General features: G+C 37.2%; 2 protein-coding genes across 3 annotated transcripts in view; both read left to right on the forward strand.

Moving 5' to 3' along the window:
• The window catches only part of Ifrd1 (interferon related developmental regulator 1), a 44,756-nt gene that overhangs the window by 17,172 nt on the left and 6,033 nt on the right, over positions 1 to 21,551 (forward strand). The window contains exons 1-9 of one of the 2 annotated variants that reach the window (XM_027932736.3): positions 7,333 to 7,500; positions 11,134 to 11,238; positions 11,386 to 11,470; positions 12,136 to 12,260; positions 13,908 to 14,065; positions 15,685 to 15,735; positions 15,819 to 15,997; positions 16,084 to 16,192; positions 20,156 to 20,290. In XM_027932736.3, coding sequence (XP_027788537.1) covers positions 7,425 to 7,500; positions 11,134 to 11,238; positions 11,386 to 11,470; positions 12,136 to 12,260; positions 13,908 to 14,065; positions 15,685 to 15,735; positions 15,819 to 15,997; positions 16,084 to 16,192; positions 20,156 to 20,290 — 1,023 coding nt within the window. In that variant the 5' untranslated portion in view covers positions 7,333 to 7,424. Of the gene's footprint in view, positions 1 to 7,332; positions 7,501 to 11,133; positions 11,239 to 11,385; positions 11,471 to 12,135; positions 12,261 to 13,907; positions 14,066 to 15,684; positions 15,736 to 15,818; positions 15,998 to 16,083; positions 16,193 to 20,155; positions 20,291 to 21,551 lie in introns of those variants that run through there. The other variant, XM_027932738.3, reaches the window with a different exon arrangement.
• LOC139706059 (uncharacterized) lies at positions 7,193 to 7,381 on the forward strand. The gene has a single exon (XM_071613592.1). The coding sequence runs from the start codon at positions 7,223 to 7,225 to the stop codon at positions 7,379 to 7,381; it is 159 nt and encodes a 52-aa protein (XP_071469693.1). The 5' UTR covers positions 7,193 to 7,222.

Raw genomic sequence — 21,551 nt, forward strand, 5'->3', positions numbered from 1 at the left:
CCTTGAATTTTGTCTTAAACATATAAAAGGAACATAAAAGTATTAAAGTTATAGGTTCACTTCCTATTTTTTTACAGTTTCCTGATCAGTCTAGGGCTTCTTAAAATGCATTGTAAGAAACAGAAACAGGAGACAAAGACAAATTTGTGTAAATAGATGCATGCATGGAAATAATATGGGACTAAAAGATACCTCCTTCATGTACACATAAAAGACTAGGCTGTGGAAACCAAGCCACTAAACAACCTTCAAAGAAATAACAGTCGTGATGTATATCAGATTAACTCTATTATCATGTGGGTGAAGTACATTTCATTCTCCCAGTCTTTGGAGTATAGATAAGGCATCATTGCTGACCCATCATGACAGCTCTTGTTTAGAAGGAAACTAACCATTCCATGAATCATTGACCTTAGCAAAATGATAATTATCCACCTGGAATACCACTGGCAGACAAATAGATTCTTCCCACTGAAAGATGTTTTGGTTAAAAAAATAAATTCTGTTGCCAATTGATAGCAATAACAATGACAAATAGACCTATTAAGGACCACTAAGGGATAGGAAAACTCTAATTAGGAATGCCAAAGATGGAGAAAGAATAAGAGAGTGAAAAAAGCCCACAAAACACTCATACACGATAATAGTGGGCGTAGAGGGAAGGAAATTCTCCAAATAGTTTTAACAGGGTGTCCTTGGACAGAATTTTGTGGAGGTGGCATAAAGTGGGTAGTGGCCCTATGTTGGTGCATTGTACATACAAAACAGCAGATGACAGAAGTGAGGATTTCAAAGACATTTTCTTTCTTGGAACATATGGAACTTTTAAGGGTGGTAAGGGAATAGTTGGGTAATTACTTTTACTGATCTCATTTCTGTAGACATATAAGAATGTTAAAAATGGCCAAACGGTACCATCATTCTAGAAATTGTTAGATATAACAGTATTGGCTGGCATACTTTCAACCCCAAGTCTCAGAAATCGCGGAAGACAAAATTAAAACTGCCTTAAATATTATAAGCAGTTTTGATTTGCATTTCTCTAATCGCTAGTGATGATGAACATTTTTTCATGTATTTGTTGATTGGTTGTACATCATCTTCTGAGAAGTCTCTCTTCAGGTCCTTGGCCCATTTATTGATTGGGTTATTTGTTTTTTTTGGTGTTTAGCTTTTTGAGTTCTTTATATACCCTAGTGATTAGTGCTCTATCTGATGTGTGAGGGGTAAAGATTTGATCCCTAGATGTAGGCTCTCTATTCACCTCACAGATTGCTTCTTTTGCTGAGAAGAAACTTTTTAGTTTGAGTCTATCCCATTTATTGATTCTTGATTTTAATTCTTGTGCCACAGTAGTCTTATTAAGGAAGTTGGGGCCTAATCCCATATGATGGAGATTAGGGCCTACTTTTTCTTCTATTATACTGTAAGGGACCGGCGAACGACAGAGGAAGAGACCACCAAGAGACCGACTCATGCAACAGCAAAAGGAGGTTTATTGAAGATCCAGCGCGCTGGGGCTCTGGGCTCACTCAAGAAGGGAGCGCGGCCAAGAGCCCCGAGAACAACTTGAGCAGGGTTTATATACATTTTTTAGGGAGGGCAGGGACTTTACATACATCACAGTCCCCTTTAACAAATCACCATACACCGCGGGAAAATCAAACAACAGCTCTCAAACATGATTAGCACATTCATTGGCGGGAACAGGTCGGGCGGGGTGATAGGTCAGTCCTAAGGCGGGGTATACATTCAAACTGATTGGTTTAGGCCCTGAGGTGCCTACGTGCTGAGCTGCACAGGGTCCAGGTTGTTAAGCAACTAAGTGGTGTGTGGGGGGGGGGGATTTCGACACATATCTAATGGGCAGTTCCGGGAATTGTCTTAACTGCCAGAGGAATTTCAGGCCTTGAGTGTAGCTTAGAAACTTTACAATACCTGGTCCTTTACATTTTTAACTTCAGTTTCTTTTATCCTTTCAATACCTAGGGTCTCTGGCTGTATTCCTAAATCCTTGATCTATGTTGAGTTGAGTTTTGTGCATGGTAAGAGATAGGGGTTTAATTTCATTTTATTGCATATGGATTTCCAGCTTTCCCAGCACCATTTGTTGAAGATGCTATCGTTTCTCCAATGAATTCTTGGCACCTTTGTCTAATATAAGATAATTGTAATTTTTTTGGTTAGTCTGTGTCCTCTATTCTGTACCATTGGTCTACCAGTCTGTTTTGGTGCCAATACCATGATATTTTTGTTACTATTGCTCTGTAGTATAGTTTAAGGTCTCGTATAGCGATGCTACCTGTTTCACTCTTCCTGCTAAGGATTGCTTTAGCTATTCTGGGTCTCTTATTTTTCCAGATGAATTTCATGATTGCTTTTTCTATTTCTATGAGGAATGTCATTGGAATTTTGATCAGAATTGCATTAAATCTGTGTAGTGCTTTTGGAAGTATGGTCATTTTGATAATATTAATTCTGCTTATCCAAGAGCAAGGTAAATCTTTCCATCTTTAAGGTCTTGGACACTCCAAAGTTGTGGGCGCCCGAGGCAGCAGGATCCGCCCAAATCCCAGTAGGATCCGCCCTATTCCCCCCCCCCCAGGATCCGCCCTATTCCCCCCCCCCAGGATCCGCCCTATTCCCCCCCACCAGGATCCGCCCTAATCCCGGAGCAGGGTCACCTTTCAACCATTCCCTCTAGCAAAATGCCAGGCGTCATTCCAACTAAACTGTGTCTCTTAACAACTACATGCCTCTGTCAAGAACTGGTGTGTTTTAGAAACAAACTCTGCCCATATGTATTTCGTGTGTTATGGGGAAACAGATAATCAAGAATTAAAATACGCCAAGAAGTGATGGCGTATGCTTGTAATCCCAGCAACTCAGGAAGCCGAAGAAGGAGGATCACAAGTTCCAGGTCAGCTTCAGCAACTTTGTGAGCCCATCTCAAGATAAAAAGGACTGGGGATGTAGCTCAGTGGTAAGGTGCCCCTGGGTTCAATCCCCAGTTCCCACCTCCACAAAAGAATTACAAAAACAATAAGTGCTTTTATTAGAGAAGATATTTAGATCAGACATATTGGGGAGTTCAGGATCCACGACCACAAGGATGAGGGATATTTTAGGGAACTGAATATCTACTAAGTGCCATGTACTGTTCCAATACTGAAAATAAAGTAGAGAATACAACACACAAGGTCTTTTTTCTCAATTCTAACATTATAAAAGTGGAGCAAGACATTAATTACTGAACTAGAAAAGTACTAGGGCACTTTAGGAGAATACCACAGGCAGGGTGGTGCTGGGGATGAAGATGCTACTTTAGAGTGGAGAGTGGGTAGGCCTCTTTAGGGAGGTGTCATTCAAGACGAGATCTGAATGGCAACCGTGGGAAGCTCAAAACGATCATATCAGGCAGAGAGAGGAGCTGTTGCAAAAGTCTTAAGCAGGGAATGAACTTTGAGTTTTTGAGCTGGCAAAGAAGACCAGTGTGGCTGAAGTTCACTGGGTGTGAGGAGGGGCAGGAGGTGAAATGAGAAGATTAGCAAGTTAAACCTTTGTGAGACCTGGAAACTTGAGCCTGGTGATCTTGGAGAACTGCTAGGAGTTCCATATGGCAGAAGGGAAGGGATATGTCAGGTGATGAAAGGTGATTCAGGAGATATAGAAAAGAACCAGATTCTGACAAACTACATGAAAGATCTGGGACACATTTAATTTTGCTAAATGCTATGCAAAGAATCAGAAGGAGGCTATAACTAGAGTATTCAAAGAAAACCTTTCATGGTTATACCTTTCAGAAAGGTTTGAATATATATGCTACTTGTTCTTGAATCAAAGTCCTCTACATTACAGTTTGTAATTCTTCTCAACCTAAATTTTGTTTAATAGAACATTTGTTTTTGCAATATTTGAGTATACTTACCACAAATGGTAATACTTGTTAGATGGAATGCTAAAGTAAATCATGTTTTATAGGAGGAAAATACTTTTTATTATGATTAAGTGGTAAGAGCACATAATGTCAACTTGGTAACAAATATGTTATTTATTTGTTAGAACATGGCAGAACTTTGCCTTATATACAAGGCAGACATTACTATTTGTCTGCCTTAAATACATGATTTCCCCTTCACTATTATCAGCAGAACCTCCAATTTGAATACCAAAGAGATCAACTAAAACTATCTTGCCAGGTATGGTGGCATATGTCTGTAATTTCTGCCACTTGGGAGGCTGAATCAAGAGAATCATAAGTTTGAAGCCAGCCTCCGCAATTTAGCAAGACCCTATCTCAAAAAATAAAAATAAAAATAAAAAATAAAAATAAAAAGGGCCAGGGAATGTAGCTCAGTGGTAAAGAACTCCTGTACACTATTAAAAAATCCTAAGTACCAAATAAAACAACACAATGAAAAACTTGTCTTCTAATTTCCCTTGCAGCTAGGGATCATCATATGACACAGCTTTGGCCAATGAGATGAGATGTAGGCAGAAATCCTTGGGGAAGGTATTCTTTCCTGAATCAAAAGGCAAAGACTGACTAGGAGAAAACTCCTTTATTCTATTCCCTATTGTGCTTCCCCTTTCTTGTTGGCATTTGTAATTATTTGTTGACCTGCTGTTTGGAGTCTTGTAATTAATTTCTTTAAACATAATACAAAATAGGCCATGTTGAATTGAAAAAACGACTATCACATGAATATGCTAAATCTTTTTGATACTTGTATTTATCCGGAGCTAAACTAGATATTTACATAATAATTACATAATAATGTAACAACATGTATGTAACAATAGGTATAGAAAACAATTTGTACCCAGTTTGACTGTTTTCTGTATTGAAGACTGTTTTCTGTATTCAAGGCCTAGAAAACAGTTTGTAAATAATTCTGTAAATATTCATTTAATGTATACTATCTATAATTATGAATAATACTTCTTTATGTGCCACAGGGAATATGCAGGGATGATGTAAACAAGGTTTTTGTTTTGAGGAAGCCAACAATTTCATGAGATGACAGATGTGTTCACAAATAAATGTAAAACAAGTATGTATATGATGTACTCTGAATAGGCTGTCCAAGAAGAGTCTCCAAGTGGGAATGAAGGAATATAGAAAAAAAGGGGTTGCCTCAAACACAGGCAAAGCACAATTTTCAAGGCCTAGAAGCCAGACCAATTATTAGGCCTGGGTGATGGGATTTACAGAGTAGCTAAATTTTTGTCTTATGTATGTTGTTTCTAGATGAAGAGCCTGGGGTTAAGCAGGTATTGAGTCTATAGTTCTATGATCATTCATCCTAGAGACATCTCACAGCATCCATGGGGACCAAAGCTCCTGGATTTCAGATGTTCCTTGTACCAGATACAAAGGAATTGATGGAAGCTTTGCCACCAACTGGCATCCTTGTCTGGTTTACATGCTGTGTGCAGTTTACTAGCTCCTTCAGGATTAAACAAAGTAAAAGCAACCCTAAAATGATGCCCTTTGAACACTACCTTGGAGTAGGCTGTGTGGCCTGTGGGGATGTAATTCGTGCCATTAGAACACTAAAAAGCAAGTTAAAGAACTGTGAAGAAGAAGAACAGATTCTGCGTGAAGCCTTCATGAAGGTGGTAGCATTTGAGCTAGATCTTCAGAGATGACAAGACTTAATATGAAAATCAGAGGAAGGGCACTGCAAGAACATGAAACAATATAAATGACAAAATCGAAGTGAGAGAGCAGAGCTGTGTATTGGAAAGGAAGAGCAGTCCATTTTAGCTGAAGAATAAGGTGTATGGGGAAACTGGAAAGGGAATAAGGGTCAGGCTAAGAGGATTGGCATTTAATATGTCAGTAATGGGAACCATGAAATATTGTAACAACTATTAAAGTGGGAGGATAAATAAAATAGGGGATATGTGAGTAACTTTTACAGAATCATTGGGTATGAAACACGCACATGAAGTCTGGGAGCCCAGACATGAACTGAGGCCACATGTGATTAGAGAATAAGACAGGAATTTGAATGCTTTATTTTAAAACCAATTGTTTTGCAGGAACACTAAAGAGAGAGGAACCATGTATGAATTTTTCAGAATTTGAGCATATGGGAGGATAATAATACAGTGAAGGCAGGAAGAGGGAAACACAGTATTGGACAGCCAGGTGAAAATGTCCTACAGGTGGTTAAAAAATAAGAGAATGGAACACAGGTGAGAGGTGGAGTAGAGAATGAGTCACCTACACTGAAGTGATTCAAAGTTTGGTCTGTCATAAACATAGTATAGGAACCTAATAACAGGCCCTAAATACAGGGCAAATGTTTAACAAGGAAGACAGAGATCTTAGAAGCACCTCGAGAAAACAAAACAAACCCCACCACGATTATTGATATTTATAGCTCATGTTTGTTTTACCAGCTGTTAAATTCTCGGAAGCTCTTATCCCAAACTGACCTTGTAACTGGCAGGAAGAAATGTCAAGGGCAAATTCTTATATGGAGATTTGACACTGAATTGCCAGGTATTTTAAGTCTAGAATATGACATATACCCAAAATGACACAACGAAAGTGGACAAAAGCATACTGGGGGGGGGGGGGGCGTATGTGTGGGAGGAGACGTATTCCTGAACCACAGTTCAAATGTATGTATTGATGATTGTTAAAACTAATTCAAACACTATCACAGAAAAGTTCTCAAAGAGACATATGGTTGTGCTTGGGCAGAGATCCCTGCGAAGCAGGGGTAAGGTTAAAGAAAAGAACTAGAGTGGCCAAGAAAGAGTAGCACAAGTGATTGCGTAGCTCCCAGTCGGAAGGCGGCTCTCATTACCGAGCATACTTGCGGGAAGGATCACCAGCACGACCACATCAGTTAATACCAACGCAGGCGTGCGCCAAGCAGGGGCGGGGTCACACCCAGCGATGCAAGAAAGCCCCTTGGGGGGAGCTGGGCGGAGCCGGAGGCCCCACCTCCGGGCCTACTACATTTCCCTAAATTCCGCGCGGCCGCGAAGACTCACTCCCCGGGCCCGGAGCTAAGACTTGCCGCATGGGATTGGGAGTCAGGTTACATGCGCCGCCCAAGTGGACGCTAGTGGGGAGATCTGAAGGGATTGGCTAGTGAGAGTTCGAGTCCCGCCCACATATGGTGACGACAGGCGGTCGTCTGGCTACTTAAGGCGTCGTGGTCTCGCCCGCCCCGCCTTAGCTCCCGCGCTAGAGAGAAACATGTATCGTTTCCGATCACAGCTCTTCACGGGGATTTCTGCTGCCGCCACCGCCCATTTTTACCCCCGCCGCTTCTCGCCTCTGTTGTTAGCCGAAGACTCGCCTCTCAGCCGCCCGCCTCACAGACGTACGAGTAGAAAGTGCAGCTCCATCGGCTGATCCTCGCTAAACTCCGAGTTTAGACGGCACCGGGCGTCCCACGATGCCGAAGAATAAGAAGCGGAACACTCCCCACCGCGGTGGTGGCGGCGGCTCAGGGGCAGCTGCAGCAACGGCAGGTAAGGGGTATCCCAGCCACGGCGTCCTGGTGCCGGCCGGGTTGGCGAAGCTCCCAGCCTGGGGCGAGTGGGAGTTGTAGTTCCGTCTTGCCTTCGGACGTTTGCGTCTCCCAGGCGCGTGGTGTGGCTGGCAAACTACAGTTCCCAGCGTGCCCTGGGCGCCGTGCCTCGCGCGATTTGGTTCCGGCGTGCGAATCACACTTCGGGCACCGGCCGCTAGGGCAGGGAGGAAAGGGCCCTTGGGCTTGAGTGTGTGTCGGGATGAAGGTGCTCTGGAGTTGCGTGGGAAAGGAGCTGTCCCCAGAGACTACTGCTAGTTAGCCCTAGCTGACCAAGAGCGGGGTAGAGGTGGAGTTGCTCCCGTGCTGCCACCGGCCGCTTGTGAATCCCAGCTTAACATGGAGTGCCAAACGTCTGGCGGGTTTGGACCCTCTCTTGCGTCACGAGGCTTGGACCTTACCCTATGCGGCCGGGATGACGCAGAGGCGCGCGAGTGGCTTCCATTCTGCTGCCTTCCAGCGCATCCTGCTTGTTTCACCTGGCGGGGCGGAGACGTCGGAGGATGCGGCCACCGCCCCACCTTTGGCTGGGACCTTGCTCAGTACTGGCACCTGCAGAAGCCACGCGCCCCTGCCCCACTGCGGCTAGTCGAGACGGCCTCCTATTCCCCCAGGCAGAAACCGCGTTCACCTTTAGTGCTGCATTCTGTGGGTTCTCTGCAGTGAATCAGGTGGCAAGGAACTCAGTTTTCAGTTGGGGAAAAGTTTAGGGTTTTGGGGCCCTTACTGCAAAGTAGAAGCTTTTCCTAATGGGTAGGTGTTAACTGTATTTACTTATAATACAGTTAAGAAAAAATTCCAACCGGAAAGTCAGTCCTACAAGACACCACACTAATCTCAATTAAAGTATTCTAAAACTGAACACAGTCATCTCATTTAGTAATTGTTGAAATTATGGAGTTGAATATTGGGATATCCTCGGAGATCATCCAGCTAATATTAGCCTTTGGGTATTTGTTGACACAGTTGCCACTCTTTCTGATCCTCAGAATGATATGCCTTTGATTAAATAGTAAATATACCAGTTATCTTGTTACAGATTATTGGAAACTGTATGGCAGCCTGAACACCTATGATCACGTATTATACACTTAATAATTGACATTGGAAATGGATGATTACAAATGCAATCCTTCTTTATGTTGCTATCCTGATTGAAAACTCTCCATTTTGGTGAAATTTATTCTTTACCAAGCTGCAGAATATATAGTTTGTGACATTTCATTGCTTTGGGCCAGCTGAGGAGACCTCTTATCCTCTGTTTCAGTGTTCCTTATTTGAAATACACATTTCAATTCTGCCTAGAAGACCATGATTTTATTTTTTGTGTGTGTTGATGAAATGGAAGTAATGAGAAAAGCAGCAAGCAAACTGAAGTTGTTTGGAAATTAGTAATAGTGGTCTTTATGAATCACAAACATTTCCTTTTGAAGCTTCCTGGCATACCTGTTTCCTTCCTTGTTCAGTACTTAACTGTAGAGGCGTCTGATGGCTGTAGGGGAATTGTCTTTAATATTTTGCCTCAAGGATGACTTGTGACCTGTCAGCCTTATCACACAGCCTGCCATTTTAGCAGAAAAGGTTCATTTAAACACTGTATTTTAGTATATACAATACAAACATTTAAAACTCTTAATTTTTAGCACATACTGGCAAATAGAAAGTAATTCTTTGAATAGTCTATAAAATTACATGCTTCCCAAGTTTTTTGGATGTTTACATTAGAACTTATTAACTCTGGTTTCCTCTTGTGAGTAGGACTGGGGGAGGGGTGGGTATGAGATTGGCTTTTTTAACTTGATCTCATGGAATGTTTTGCCTATTTGATAAATAATAAGCAAGTAATAGTTGAGTAGAAGAGGTGGAAATTTCACAAACTTGAAAACCACTTAACTTACTAATTTTTAAAATAATATGTAGAGGAATGAGATTTAAATGAGGTCTCCACTATATAGCCAAATAGATGACCAACTTCTCTTTATCACTTTAATGGACTTTCCATTGAGACTGGAAATTTCCAGAAAGCTAAGAAAATCTAATACAAGTATGCCCACTTATGGTGATTAAAAAAAAAAAATAAAAAATTAAAAAAAAAAAAAATATATATATATATATATATATAATTTTTCTTAGTTGTAGTTAGACACAATACCTTCATTCCATTCATTTATTTTTATGTGGTGCTGAGGATTGAACCCAGGGCCCCTCACGTGCTAGGCTAGCGTTCTACCGCTGAGCCACATCCCAGGCCCAACTTGTGGTGATTTAAATAGAGCATTTTGTTGTGGTACTAGATATTGAACCCAGGGCCTTGTGCATACTGGACAAGCTCTGAAGGGAGCAATTTTCAGAAAGGAAAAAAAAAATCATAATAAATCCTGTGGAAATAAGGACTTTATGTATCTAAAGTGCCACCTCATTAATAGGTGAGTTTGTCAAACTCAAAAAGTTTGACCCAGATATCAGGCAATATGCAGGGTTTTCCCCCCCTTTTTTTTTTCTTTTTTGTTTTCTTCTCCTAATCCCTCTTTCCCTTGACTTTTGGGGAAAAAAGGGAAATGGAAACTGACTATAGTCAAGAGAAGTTATTGAACTATTCTTAAAAATGGCTGAATATGAAAAATTAAAATTGTAAATTGACTTGTGAGTTGTAAAATTAATCAGATGACGCTCAACTGTTGCCATGATTTCTAGTCATGAAGACAATGAAGATGGATCCAGAAATAGAGTACAGCATCATAGATCTTTGTTTACTTCTATTTTAAGCACGGTGATTATGAAATTTTAGGATCTTGGTTTCATTATTCTTTATGCAATAAGCAAGAAAATTGGAAGGCTATTTGCTATGTTAATTTAAAAATCTGCTAAGTTCTCTGTTTTGATTTAAAAGAAATAATGACATACCCTATTTAAAAGAAAAATAACTCAGTTACCTTACAGGATTTAAAAAATAAGGTTGTAAATAATATGAACTTTTTGAATGTAGGGTCTTTGTGATATTTGGTATAGTCTTTGATTTCCCAACTAAGAAATAGGGCTTAGGTAAATCAGGTGATTTGAAGGCACTCTTGGGGTAGAATTTGTAACTCATTCTAGCTCAGTCCGTGTTCAGTATAATTTATAACTGAGTAACCTTTATTCCATCAAATATTTTTAATGGTGCATTGTTACATATAACGATGGAATTTGTTATTACTTATTCATATGCGCACACAATATAATAATATAATTTGGCCAGTAGCTACTTTTTTATTAATATGAAATTCCTAAGTTATCATGAATTTGTTCCATAAGTTGATGATATTGAAAGAAATATTCTAGTTTTTAAAAAGGTTTTTTTTTTTTTTTTGTATTAATAGCATGGATATTTTTAAACTTGAGTATATTGGATCCTTAATTTAACAGGCTTTTATGACATATGAAATAGTAAAGTTTCTATTTGAAGCCTTTTCTCTCCCTCCTTTTAATTCAAATTATCTTTAAAACTACCTTACCTTACCTCTAATTTAACAAAATGTAGCCTAAATGTTTGCATATATAGCAACAAAATCATCTTTTTTCTTTTATCTAATAGGTGGCCAGCATCGAAATGTTCAACCTTTTAGTGATGAGGATGCATCAATTGAAACAATGAGCCATTGCAGTGGTTACAGTGATCCTTCCAGTTTTGCTGAAGATGGTATGAATTTTAAATATAATCTTCCAATTTGAGATAAAAAGTTGTTTTAGGTGAAGGAATTCTTCTAGCTAGAGTATATTATACTTGTTCCGCTATCTGCTTTTTCCTTTCTTAAAATTACATTGATGGTTTATAATTATTCCTTAGGGCCAGAAGTCCTTGATGAGGAAGGAACTCAGGAAGACTTAGAGTATAAGTTAAAGGGATTAATTGACCTGACCCTGGATAAGAGGTAGGAAATACTAAAAACTCTCCATTCTGGGTGATTCTGATTAGCACCTTATAATTTGGGCAGTTCTGTGATACAGCTTTTCTGATGCTTTTTTGTTTACTTTGGAGGAATTAATGTTTTTTGTTCCTTTAGCCTATTAATGTGGGTAGTACCTTGACACTAGGATTTAGATCAATTTGAATTGATCATTATTCTAGCATATATGTAACTGTATTTTGTTACAGTGGAAATAGATTTATTGAATTAAAGTTAATCTTCAATTAGAGATGATAATTAAACTTTGCTTTAAGCTGTCTGTCCACTGATTTTGGTATGGACATGAAAAATATCAAAGCTGTGTTGTTTTCTTTATAGTAGTTGCAGAACTTACTAAGGGATGGAATTGTAAAGCCCAAATGATGCAAACATTGTAGTGTTAAAAATGTAAACTTAGTATAATACTGGAGAAATCATACATTGAGACTGTGAAATATTATTCACTCAGAGTTCTGCCTATCAAACTAAAACAGAAAGATGTTCTGATATAAGCAGCTTAAAAATCTTTTATGTATTAAGGTAAGTTATAAATGAAAATTACTGAAAAATGTTTAGGACTGGAAGATAATTTAGATTTAAACATTGTCTAGTGGCAACATTCTCAACTAGATCTTTCTTGTTTTAAATAGTGTGAAGACAAGGCAGGCAGCTCTTGAAGGTATTAAAAATGTACTGGCTTCAAAAATGTTTTATGAATTTATTCTGGAAAGAAGAATGACTTTAACTGATAGCATTGAACGCTGTCTAAAAAAAGGTAATCACCCTTATTTTTGAGTAAGTGGCGCAGAATTAATGATGAATTTGCTGTCTTCTTTGCAATAACATTTGTTAATGACATTAACAATTCTAGTTTAGTCTTCATGATAGTCAAGGAATATTGCATGCTTGTTATAACTGAGAATGAGATTTGTTAGAAACTTTTGTTTTTATTTATGTAACAAACATGGAAGGATTGGGTTGGATTGTCATCTTTGGTTCTATCCTAAGAGGTGATTGCTATTCTCTGGTTAGATACAGAAGTCTTGAAAGTGTGTATCAGATGTAAAGATGAAGTATTATTTCAAAAGACCTCCTACTTCATTTTCTAATTTGCACAAATATTATGTCATCTAGCTCATTTTCCCTTGCACTTACTTAGAATATCCGTTGTACTTGTAGAAGATATCACTTTTTAAGATATCCCTTGGAATGTTTGCCTTCTAGAACTTCGTAGTTCTAGAATTCTGGAATTTATATTGTTTCAATGATAGAGCTTGTAAGGATAAAGAGAGACCTTAAAGAGTCAGCTTATTATTACCAGACATTTCAGTTTTAGAAACCACAAAATTAGATAGATTACTATCTGCCAATTCACATATCTTGCCAAGCATATTATGAAGATAATTACCTTCTATCATTATTTTTTAACAAAATACTTATAGCACCAAAAATGTAGAAAGCACATATTTCTTTAAAGTGAATGAACTTTATGTTCTTATTTTTCTCATTTTGCTTCAGGATGGAAGCTTTGTCATGAATGAAACCCTTGATTGATTTCACCCTCTCATTATACAGAATAAGGAAAGGCATTGGGAAAGCCAGACAGCTCTTAAGCCCATAAATGTTTAATGGTATAGCTGATAGCAGAGCCAACTGTATTTGAGATAACACAGTAGCTTTTTTTTTTTGCATGTATGGCCCTAAGGATTGAACTGAGCATATGTGCCACAGCATCCAGTGTACGTAGTGACTTTTAAAAATATACTTTGCATTAAAACTGTCTCGTAATGGTAGTTGGACTAGGTGAGTTTAAAAATTCCATTGAGGCCTGCACATATAGATTTTTAATTTGCAACGTAATAGATTTCTATTGCCTTAACCTTTTTGTGCATATGATTCTCAAAAAAAAAATTGTTTATATATGAATGTGGTTTCCATTTTTAATCCCTTATTCATTCAAAAAAAATTTTGAAGGGAAATCCTGAAGGATTACCTCTTGAGCTGTATATATGAAATGCTTAGGAGATTAATTCAAGGGTTGCTTGAACAAGGTTCATTATGAATATCTTATGGAATTAGAAGACAGAAATTGACATGAAACATGTTATTTTGTTGAACCAATGTAGTACTCCCTTAACGGCGTTACTTATCTTCATTTTACAGATGAGGAAAATCATCTATAACTAAGTAAAGATCATTTGAATAGTTACTGGCTGGTCTAGGATTTGAGTGAGGTCTGTTTCTTAAGATTCACCACTGTGGCCTCACTGAGTTTATGCCTTATGTCAAAGCGTGAAGTATAGGAAGGGTTTCATAAATGGTAGATGCCATTTTGTATTTGAAAAAATTTGGGAATTACTATCTTAATAAGTTAGTCTGTTGAAAATAATTAGTTATGGTTGTATTTTGGCTTCTTTTGTAGGGAAGAGCGACGAGCAGCGGGCAGCTGCAGCGCTTGCTTCTGTTCTTTGTATTCAGTTAGGCCCTGGAATTGAAAGTGAAGAGATTTTAAAAACTCTTGGACCAGTCCTAAAGAAAATAATTTGTGACGGGACAGCTAGTATCCAGGCTAGGCAAGCTGTAAGTATAAGATTTTTAATAAGTTTACAGATCTATCTAGGCTTGATGCCCAGACATAAACAGTAGATTTTTGTTAATGTTTTATTCTCATTTGTCCATTTTAGTGAACACAAACTCGGTATGATGGTTGTTTTCTTTAATTTTCTGACACTTTGAAGAGCATTCGATATAAAACAAATTCCTACATCTTTGAAATTGAAGATCATAATACAGATAAATATTATATTGAGTTATTTAGGGTTATTATAGAATAATTTTGATTGGCACTTAAAGAAATGATCTGGACTCTTTAATTGGGTAGTTATTTTTTATTACTAATAATGTTATTTTTTTTCTTTCTGATTGCTATGTCCTAAGTAAGTTCTTTTGATAAAGATGAATATGGGTAGGCATAGCAGTCTCTGGCCTGTGAAATATTTATCTGTTTTGAAGTTTGAGAAAGCTTTGATTTTCTAATTGTTTGGATACTTTCTTGGGGAGGGTGGAACCAGGGATTGAACTCAGGGGCACTAGACCACTGAGTCACATCTCCAGCCCAATTTTTGTATTTTTTTAATTTGGAGACAGGGTCTCATTGAGTTGCTTAGTGTGCCTTACTTTTGCTGAGGTTAGCTTTGAACTTGTGATCCTCCTATCTCAGCCTCCTGAGCCGCTGGAATTATAGACATGTGCCACCACACCCAGCTTAATTGTTTGATACTTTTTAATAATTTGGAAATTATTTAAGTTTTATGAGATTTCTACTCCTGAGTGCTTATTTCTTGGAAGTAGGTTTGTTCTACAAGTTTTCATAGTGGAGTCTTTATAAAAACCAGTGAAGTGCTCAGAGGCAGAGCACTTGCTTGGCAAGTATGAGGCACTGGGTTCGAGCCTTAGCACTACATAAAAATAAATAAATAAATGGCATCTGTCCATCTACAACTACCAAAAAAAAAACAATGAATCTAGGTGGTTTTAAAAATGTAAAAAACCAGTAACAGTCTTAATACAAAAGGTCCTTAATAGAGTGGGCTTGTTGATTGCAAATGTCCAAGTTTCAGCTCCGTCTTTAAGTTAAAGTTAAAGGTTGAAATGATCTGCTAGACACCTATACTGCATACAGTAAGGAAACAATAGGAATAGTTAGTTCACCCCTTCAAATGCTTCACTCACATAAGTTAAATCATAGACTGTGAGGCTAGAGTGGATTTAGAAATTAGGGCCTGGGGTTGTGGCTCAGTGGTAGAGTGCTTGCTTAGCATGTGTGAGGCACTGGGTTTGATTCTCAGTATCGCATATAAATAAATGAATAAGATAAAGGTTCATCAACATCTAATTTTTTTTTTAATTAATACATTCATCACCCTTCAATTTTATGAATTAATAAAAGAACCAAGAGAAACAATCACTTTCCTAAAGTTGTATGGAGTTTCGTAGCGGAGCATGAACTAAAGTGCACTTCCTTTGACTCTTGGTCTAATATTCTTTTCTTCTCCCCTGCTTCGTGCATATATTGTCCTTAGGATGTCATAGAGTCAGGTAGTTGAGAAAATTTTCATACTGAATTACAAAAGTGCATGTAGAATTAATAAGAAAGCTAAGCATTGATCTCTATGTTTTCTTTTTTTTTTTTATTTCAGTGTGCATCTTGCTTTGGTGTTTGCAGTTTTATTGCCACAGATGATATTACTGTAAGTAGAAAACTTTGGCTTCAGTTATATATGATTATTTCTAATTTATGATGGTTACTTTATGTCATATTCTTATTCATTAGGAGCTGTATTCAACTCTGGAATGTTTGGAAAATATCTTCACCAAGTCCTATCTCAAGGAGAAAGACAGTAATGTTATTTGCAGCACCCCAAACACAGTGCTTCATATCAGCTCACTTCTGGCATGGACATTATTACTGACCATATGCCCAATCAATGAAGTAAAGAAAAAGCTGGAGATGTATGTGTTTTTAGTTTTATATTTTGTAAAAACATTTAGTCGACATAACTGTCGCATTCACATTGTAATGACTAACTATTTTTTAGGCATTTCCATAAACTTCCAAGCCTCCTTTCTTGTGATGATGTAAACATGAGAATAGCTGCTGGCGAATCTTTGGCACTTCTTTTTGAATTGGCCAGAGGAATGGAGAGTGTAAGTACCTAATTGGCAGAGGAAAAAGCTTGTGCCACAAGGATTGTTATTCCAACATTACCATCACAATTAAGAACTGGATGATAAATTTACAGGATCTCTTAGTGAGAACCTTATGATTATGCTGCTTCTTAGCACTGATGATATTTCTGAGAGCATAAACCAATAGGAGTTTGGTAGAGCAATATTTGAGTATAGTTCATTACACTTGAATTTTAATATCTATTAAATTGAAGTATAGGGAGATGATGTATTCACTAAGAAACTTGTGTAATTTTAATGGAGATGTTTGGATTTCTCCAATACCTAACATATTAAGGTAACTTAATCATGTGATGCTTTATAATAAATATCAAATGAGTGAAGTATTAGATTAACAGAGGTTTGGGATGAGATGACTTTAATCATTGTCATTTAACATTGCCTTTTTAGAGTGGTACATGTGCATTCACTATCCATTTTCTACTCATGGATATTAGTTACCATGGCTTGGCTCTCAGAGGTAATTGAGTTTGTTTTAGTTTGATAAGCTATCCCAGTTTGCTTGGAACCTTTTTGGGTTTAGCATTGAAAGTCCTGTGTTCCAGGAAACCCATTGTCTCAGGCAAACTGGACTCTAGTTTGTAATCTCTAGTCTAAGGATTGCTGAAGAAAGGAATGCATCAGATCTTAACTACAGGAAGGGGAATTTTTTCTTAGATACATGGTTCAGATAACGTGCTGTTGTATGCCAGCTGGGTGCAGTGGCCAGGAGACTGAAGCAGGAGGATCACAGGTTTGAGGTCAGCCTTGGCAAGACCATGTCTTAAAATTAAAAAAAGAAACTGGGGATGATTCATGCCCCTGAGTTCAGTCCCTAGTACCACATTAAAGAAAAATAAATAACAAAGTAAGGTAGAGGACCAGCTTTTACTGTCTGTACATCAAGTCCATAGATATTTATTTATCCTTCTCATAAGGATAGTAAACATAAGGCTCCAGTAAGGAAATGCATATATTTATGGGAAATTGGTAACTAAATAGAAGATACTATTTCTAACCTTCAGTTACTTTTACTAGATGCTTTTTAAAATCTGAGGAATGAATCGGTCATTTCCAAACTGCATTTTTTTTCCTGCAATTTTGTAACAGTGAATATTTCAAATACAATTGATATATTGTTCTGGATTGTATGCCATGTTTATTTAGTCCTTTGCATTCCATTCTAGGCCTGTATGTTAAAAATGTCTACTCATAATTTTTCTGTAGTCCCATTTTTCTTTGAAGGGTAGGAGATAGGAAGGAGAAGTAAGTTAATGTTAATGATTCTCCTTATGTAAAAACTTGGCCTCAAATTTAGTCATCAATTTAATTTTATTGAGCTAGTTAATGGTTTCTTAACCTCAAAGCACAGACACCCAGATGTCCCAATTTTTAATCTTACATTCCTTTGCTGGCTAGAAATGTTAATTTTTTATGTTCACCTTTTAAATGCGTCTTAAAAGGAAAGTTGTAATGCAATTTAAATTATACATGTTCAATTTGTTTAAATTTGTGTAAATGTGATATTACCACTGTATATCTTAATCTTTGACTTAATAATAGATAGCTAGGAGAACTCATCCAGATGTGTTTATATGACTTAAATCCTTGTCCAAGGGCAAAAATGAGCTGTTATAAACAGAACCAAGTCTGCCATTCTTTTTATGTAAGCTTTTTTTATATGTAGAGGTGGTAGTTACAGGATGATTGAAAATGAATTAATCCAAGGGAATGTAACTCTGTGGTAAAGAGCTTGTCCTTATTCTACTTAACTTTTGAAATCATTTTAATTTTGCTATGCTGTTATTTAGGTAACAAATAATAATCTTCAGCCACCTACTTTGTTGTATTTATATTATGTTAGATTGAATAGGCTATATCTTATAATGTTGAAAGCCATTAGGGATTAATGTTTGTTTATGTGCTGTTTTATATACTTTTAATATTTTATTTAATCTTTATTAAATACCTATGAAATGTGGATAGTATTAATTCCTTGCATTTTACGTAAGAGGAACTTGAAGCACAGATGGCTAGTATGAATATGCCCAAGGTTGTAAGTGGTGCATGCTTGTGATTCAAACTTAATGCAAAATACATGCTTTACATATGATTAAACTGCCTCATCCAGGTGCTTCACAGGTTTTTAGAAAAATACAAGTTTCATGTACATTCCTCTAAATGTAGAATTCTGATATAATAGTTAATGCTTCAGAATTTACTGACAATTTATTTTTACTATCTTATTTAATCCATAACCAATGTGTGGGAGTGTGGATAATCTCTTTTGACAGATAGATGATAAAACAGATTTATAATTCTTAAAACTTAGTGTAGTGGGTAGTATATTTGAAATTCTAGTCCAGGACTTTTGACCTTGCTGTGTAATAATTACTGTGTGAGGTACATATATGTATACGTATATAGTTACATGTATATGTATATATACACACACACAAAGGAAGGGAAAATGTAACATTACCTACATATATACATACATACACAGATTTCTAAGCACTTTATGAAGACTTTTTTTTTTCTAAAATTGTACACATTTCTTTTCCATCTTTTGGTATTTTATTGAACTCAGTGATTCATCATCTAAAATAGGTTTTTGTTGTTTGGTGTGTGTGTTGGATACTTTTGTGTTTGGGGCTGACTTGTGCATTGTAAGATATTTAGCAACCCCTGGCCTCTGTACTCTAGATGCCAGTAGCACTCTTTTCCCCCAGTTGTGACAACTAAAAATGTCTCCAAATAGCCAAATGTCCTTTGGGAGTCAAAAGCATATCTAGTTGAGAGTCACTGGCAGTGGTTCTTAGTTCTTAGAATTAATTAAGATGATGTATAGAATTTGCTTAGATTTTTATTCATCTTTATAGATTTTTCAAATCTTTCATACTTCTGCTCACTAAGTAGTTGAGACTAGCCTCCAACTTGTGATCCTCCTGCCTCAACATTCTCAGTTGCTGGGATTAGAGGTGTGTGCACCGTGATTGTGTGTCTTAGTTTTTAATGTGGTTGTAAAATGGAGTTGGGAGGGCAGAGGATACAACTCAAGAATAGAGGGCTTGCCTAGTATGTGTGAGCCCTTGAGTTTGATCCTTTGTACACCCCCACCCCCACTCACATAAATGGAGTTAGGGAATTGAGAAAAAAGCACCAAATAAAGAGACTTCTTAGAATGTATTAGCAGGTTTACCAGGAAATTCTTAATCAGTTTTAGGTAATAGCAAATAATGTACTTAGTAGTTTCCCCTGACTGAGATCAAAGTATCTTCTTGCCTTAAATAATTTAATCACTTGAATTGTGTACCTGATATGAATGCTTCATTGCTTAGAAATTAAGAAGTTTAAAAAGCATTACTGTCGGGCCAGGATTGTGGCTCAGCGGTAGAGCGCTTGCCTAGCATGCGTGAGGTACTGGGTTTGTTCCCTGGCACCACATAAAAGTAAACAAATAAAATAAAGGTATTGTGTCCATCTACAACTAAAAAGATATTGGGGGGAGGGGGGAAGCATTACCAGTACCAGTAGCTTGTACCTTTGGAATAAGAATAATTGTATTTCCCTGAAATGAGTGATTTGGGGTTGGGTTGCCAAAGAGGAGAAGCTCTACTAGTGTAAAAGTGTTTCACTGAACATTTTAAAATCTCAGTAATGTCTTGTATTAATGGGAGCACAGTTAGTGTTTATGAATGCATCTGGATACATTTGGAAGGGGACCATTAACTCTTTTGTGGTAATTAGCATTTTTGGATTAAAATTTTGCATGATAATATAAATGTGTCTGGGCACCAAAATCTTTAAACCCCTTACATTTTTGTGTTCTGTATAACTAGATGTTTTTCAAAGGTAGGCTATTTTTTGTTAACTCTAGAAGAAACTTTGTAAAAATTAAAAAACAAAAACAAGTAAAATGAAATTGCTTTGCTTTTTCAGGACTTTTTTTATGAAGACATGGAGTCTTTGACACAGATGCTTAGAGCTTTGGCTACAGATGGAAATAAACACCGGGCCAAAGTGGACAAGAGAAAGCAGCGGTCTGTTTTCAGAGATGTCCTGAGGGCAGTAGAGGTAGGCCTCTTAAATGCTTTGTAATAGGTATTTACTTTGAAATTAAATTGTTTCAGGCTAAACTCTACAATTGAATCATTTTGTTGACTGAATTTGTTATTCATTCAAAATTTCCACATTTAAGACCAGGCAGGTTTTTAATAAGTAGGTGAAGAATTCTTTTTTTTTCCCTTATAGAGGCAAATTTAATGCTGCTCTATAAAGGTATTTTATTTTTAGATTTAAAAAAAAAAATAGGGCTGGAGGTGTAGTTCAGTGGTTAGAGCACTTGCCTAGGATATGGAAGACCCAGGGTTTATCTCCTAGGACCACCAAAATTGAAAGCAAAGATCTTTTGATCTCTGTAGCAAGGGTAGGTACTAAAACCTGAAATAACAAAACCCAGCATCTTACCAAGACCGCTTAAAAGTATATGATGCTTAATTTCTTCTGTAGTCCTAATTTGCTTCTATGTATGTTGCCAATAAATAGATGTAGAAACTTGTAGGGATTAGAGTGCATGATTAAAACAAGCTGTAGGATAAGGGCAGTCTCACTATAGAGAACAAAAGTCTGATAATATTTTTGGTTGGCCAGATAAGAAATGTTTCTAGTGTTTAAAGAGTAGATTTCTCAGATTATTGTTATATGGTTAGGGCAGGTTTTTTTTGGAGAATAAATGTATAATCAAAGAGTCATTTAACCTGATGAGCATATGAAAATATAGAGTGAGAATTTAAATTAGAGATGCTCAGGCCGCACCCCAGATCTAGTTTTGATGTGTTACTGTGATTCTCCATCCTACTTCGTTTTGATCCACCTTTTATAAAGTATAACCTAGGATATAAATTAGATCCTCTGGGATCTAAATACTTCTGTTATGGTGACTGTAACTGCATCCTAGTAGTTATATTTACTCTGGATTTTATAATCTAAAGACAAAAATAAAATCCTAAATAGAGCAGACATCAGTGCTAAGAATTGAAATTGATTTTATTATAGTGTGGCAGTGGCCTTAAATTTCACAAATCATTTTAGAAATAACTATAAACTACTTCTATATTTAGATTTTTTGGGTATGTGATACTGTAACCTTCAAAGATAAGATGAAGATGTGTCCTAGATTTTCTGGATTAGACTTGATTTCATATTTTCTGTCTCGATGCATGCCCTCTAAGTAATCAATTGTAAGGGGTTGACAGCCAGGCATCTTATTGATCAGCTTAGGCCACTATAGCACTCAGCACCTGTTATTCTGAAATCTCAGTTTACACACTAGCAT

This window comes from Marmota flaviventris, chromosome 1 (assembly GCF_047511675.1).
Source record: "Marmota flaviventris isolate mMarFla1 chromosome 1, mMarFla1.hap1, whole genome shotgun sequence".
NCBI lineage: Eukaryota > Metazoa > Chordata > Mammalia > Rodentia > Sciuridae > Marmota > Marmota flaviventris.

Excerpts from the sequence above, each read along its gene's own strand:
- LOC139706059 (XM_071613592.1), top strand. The coding sequence starts at position 7,223 with ATGTATCGTTTCCGATCACAGCTCTTCACGGGGATTTCTGCTGCCGCC.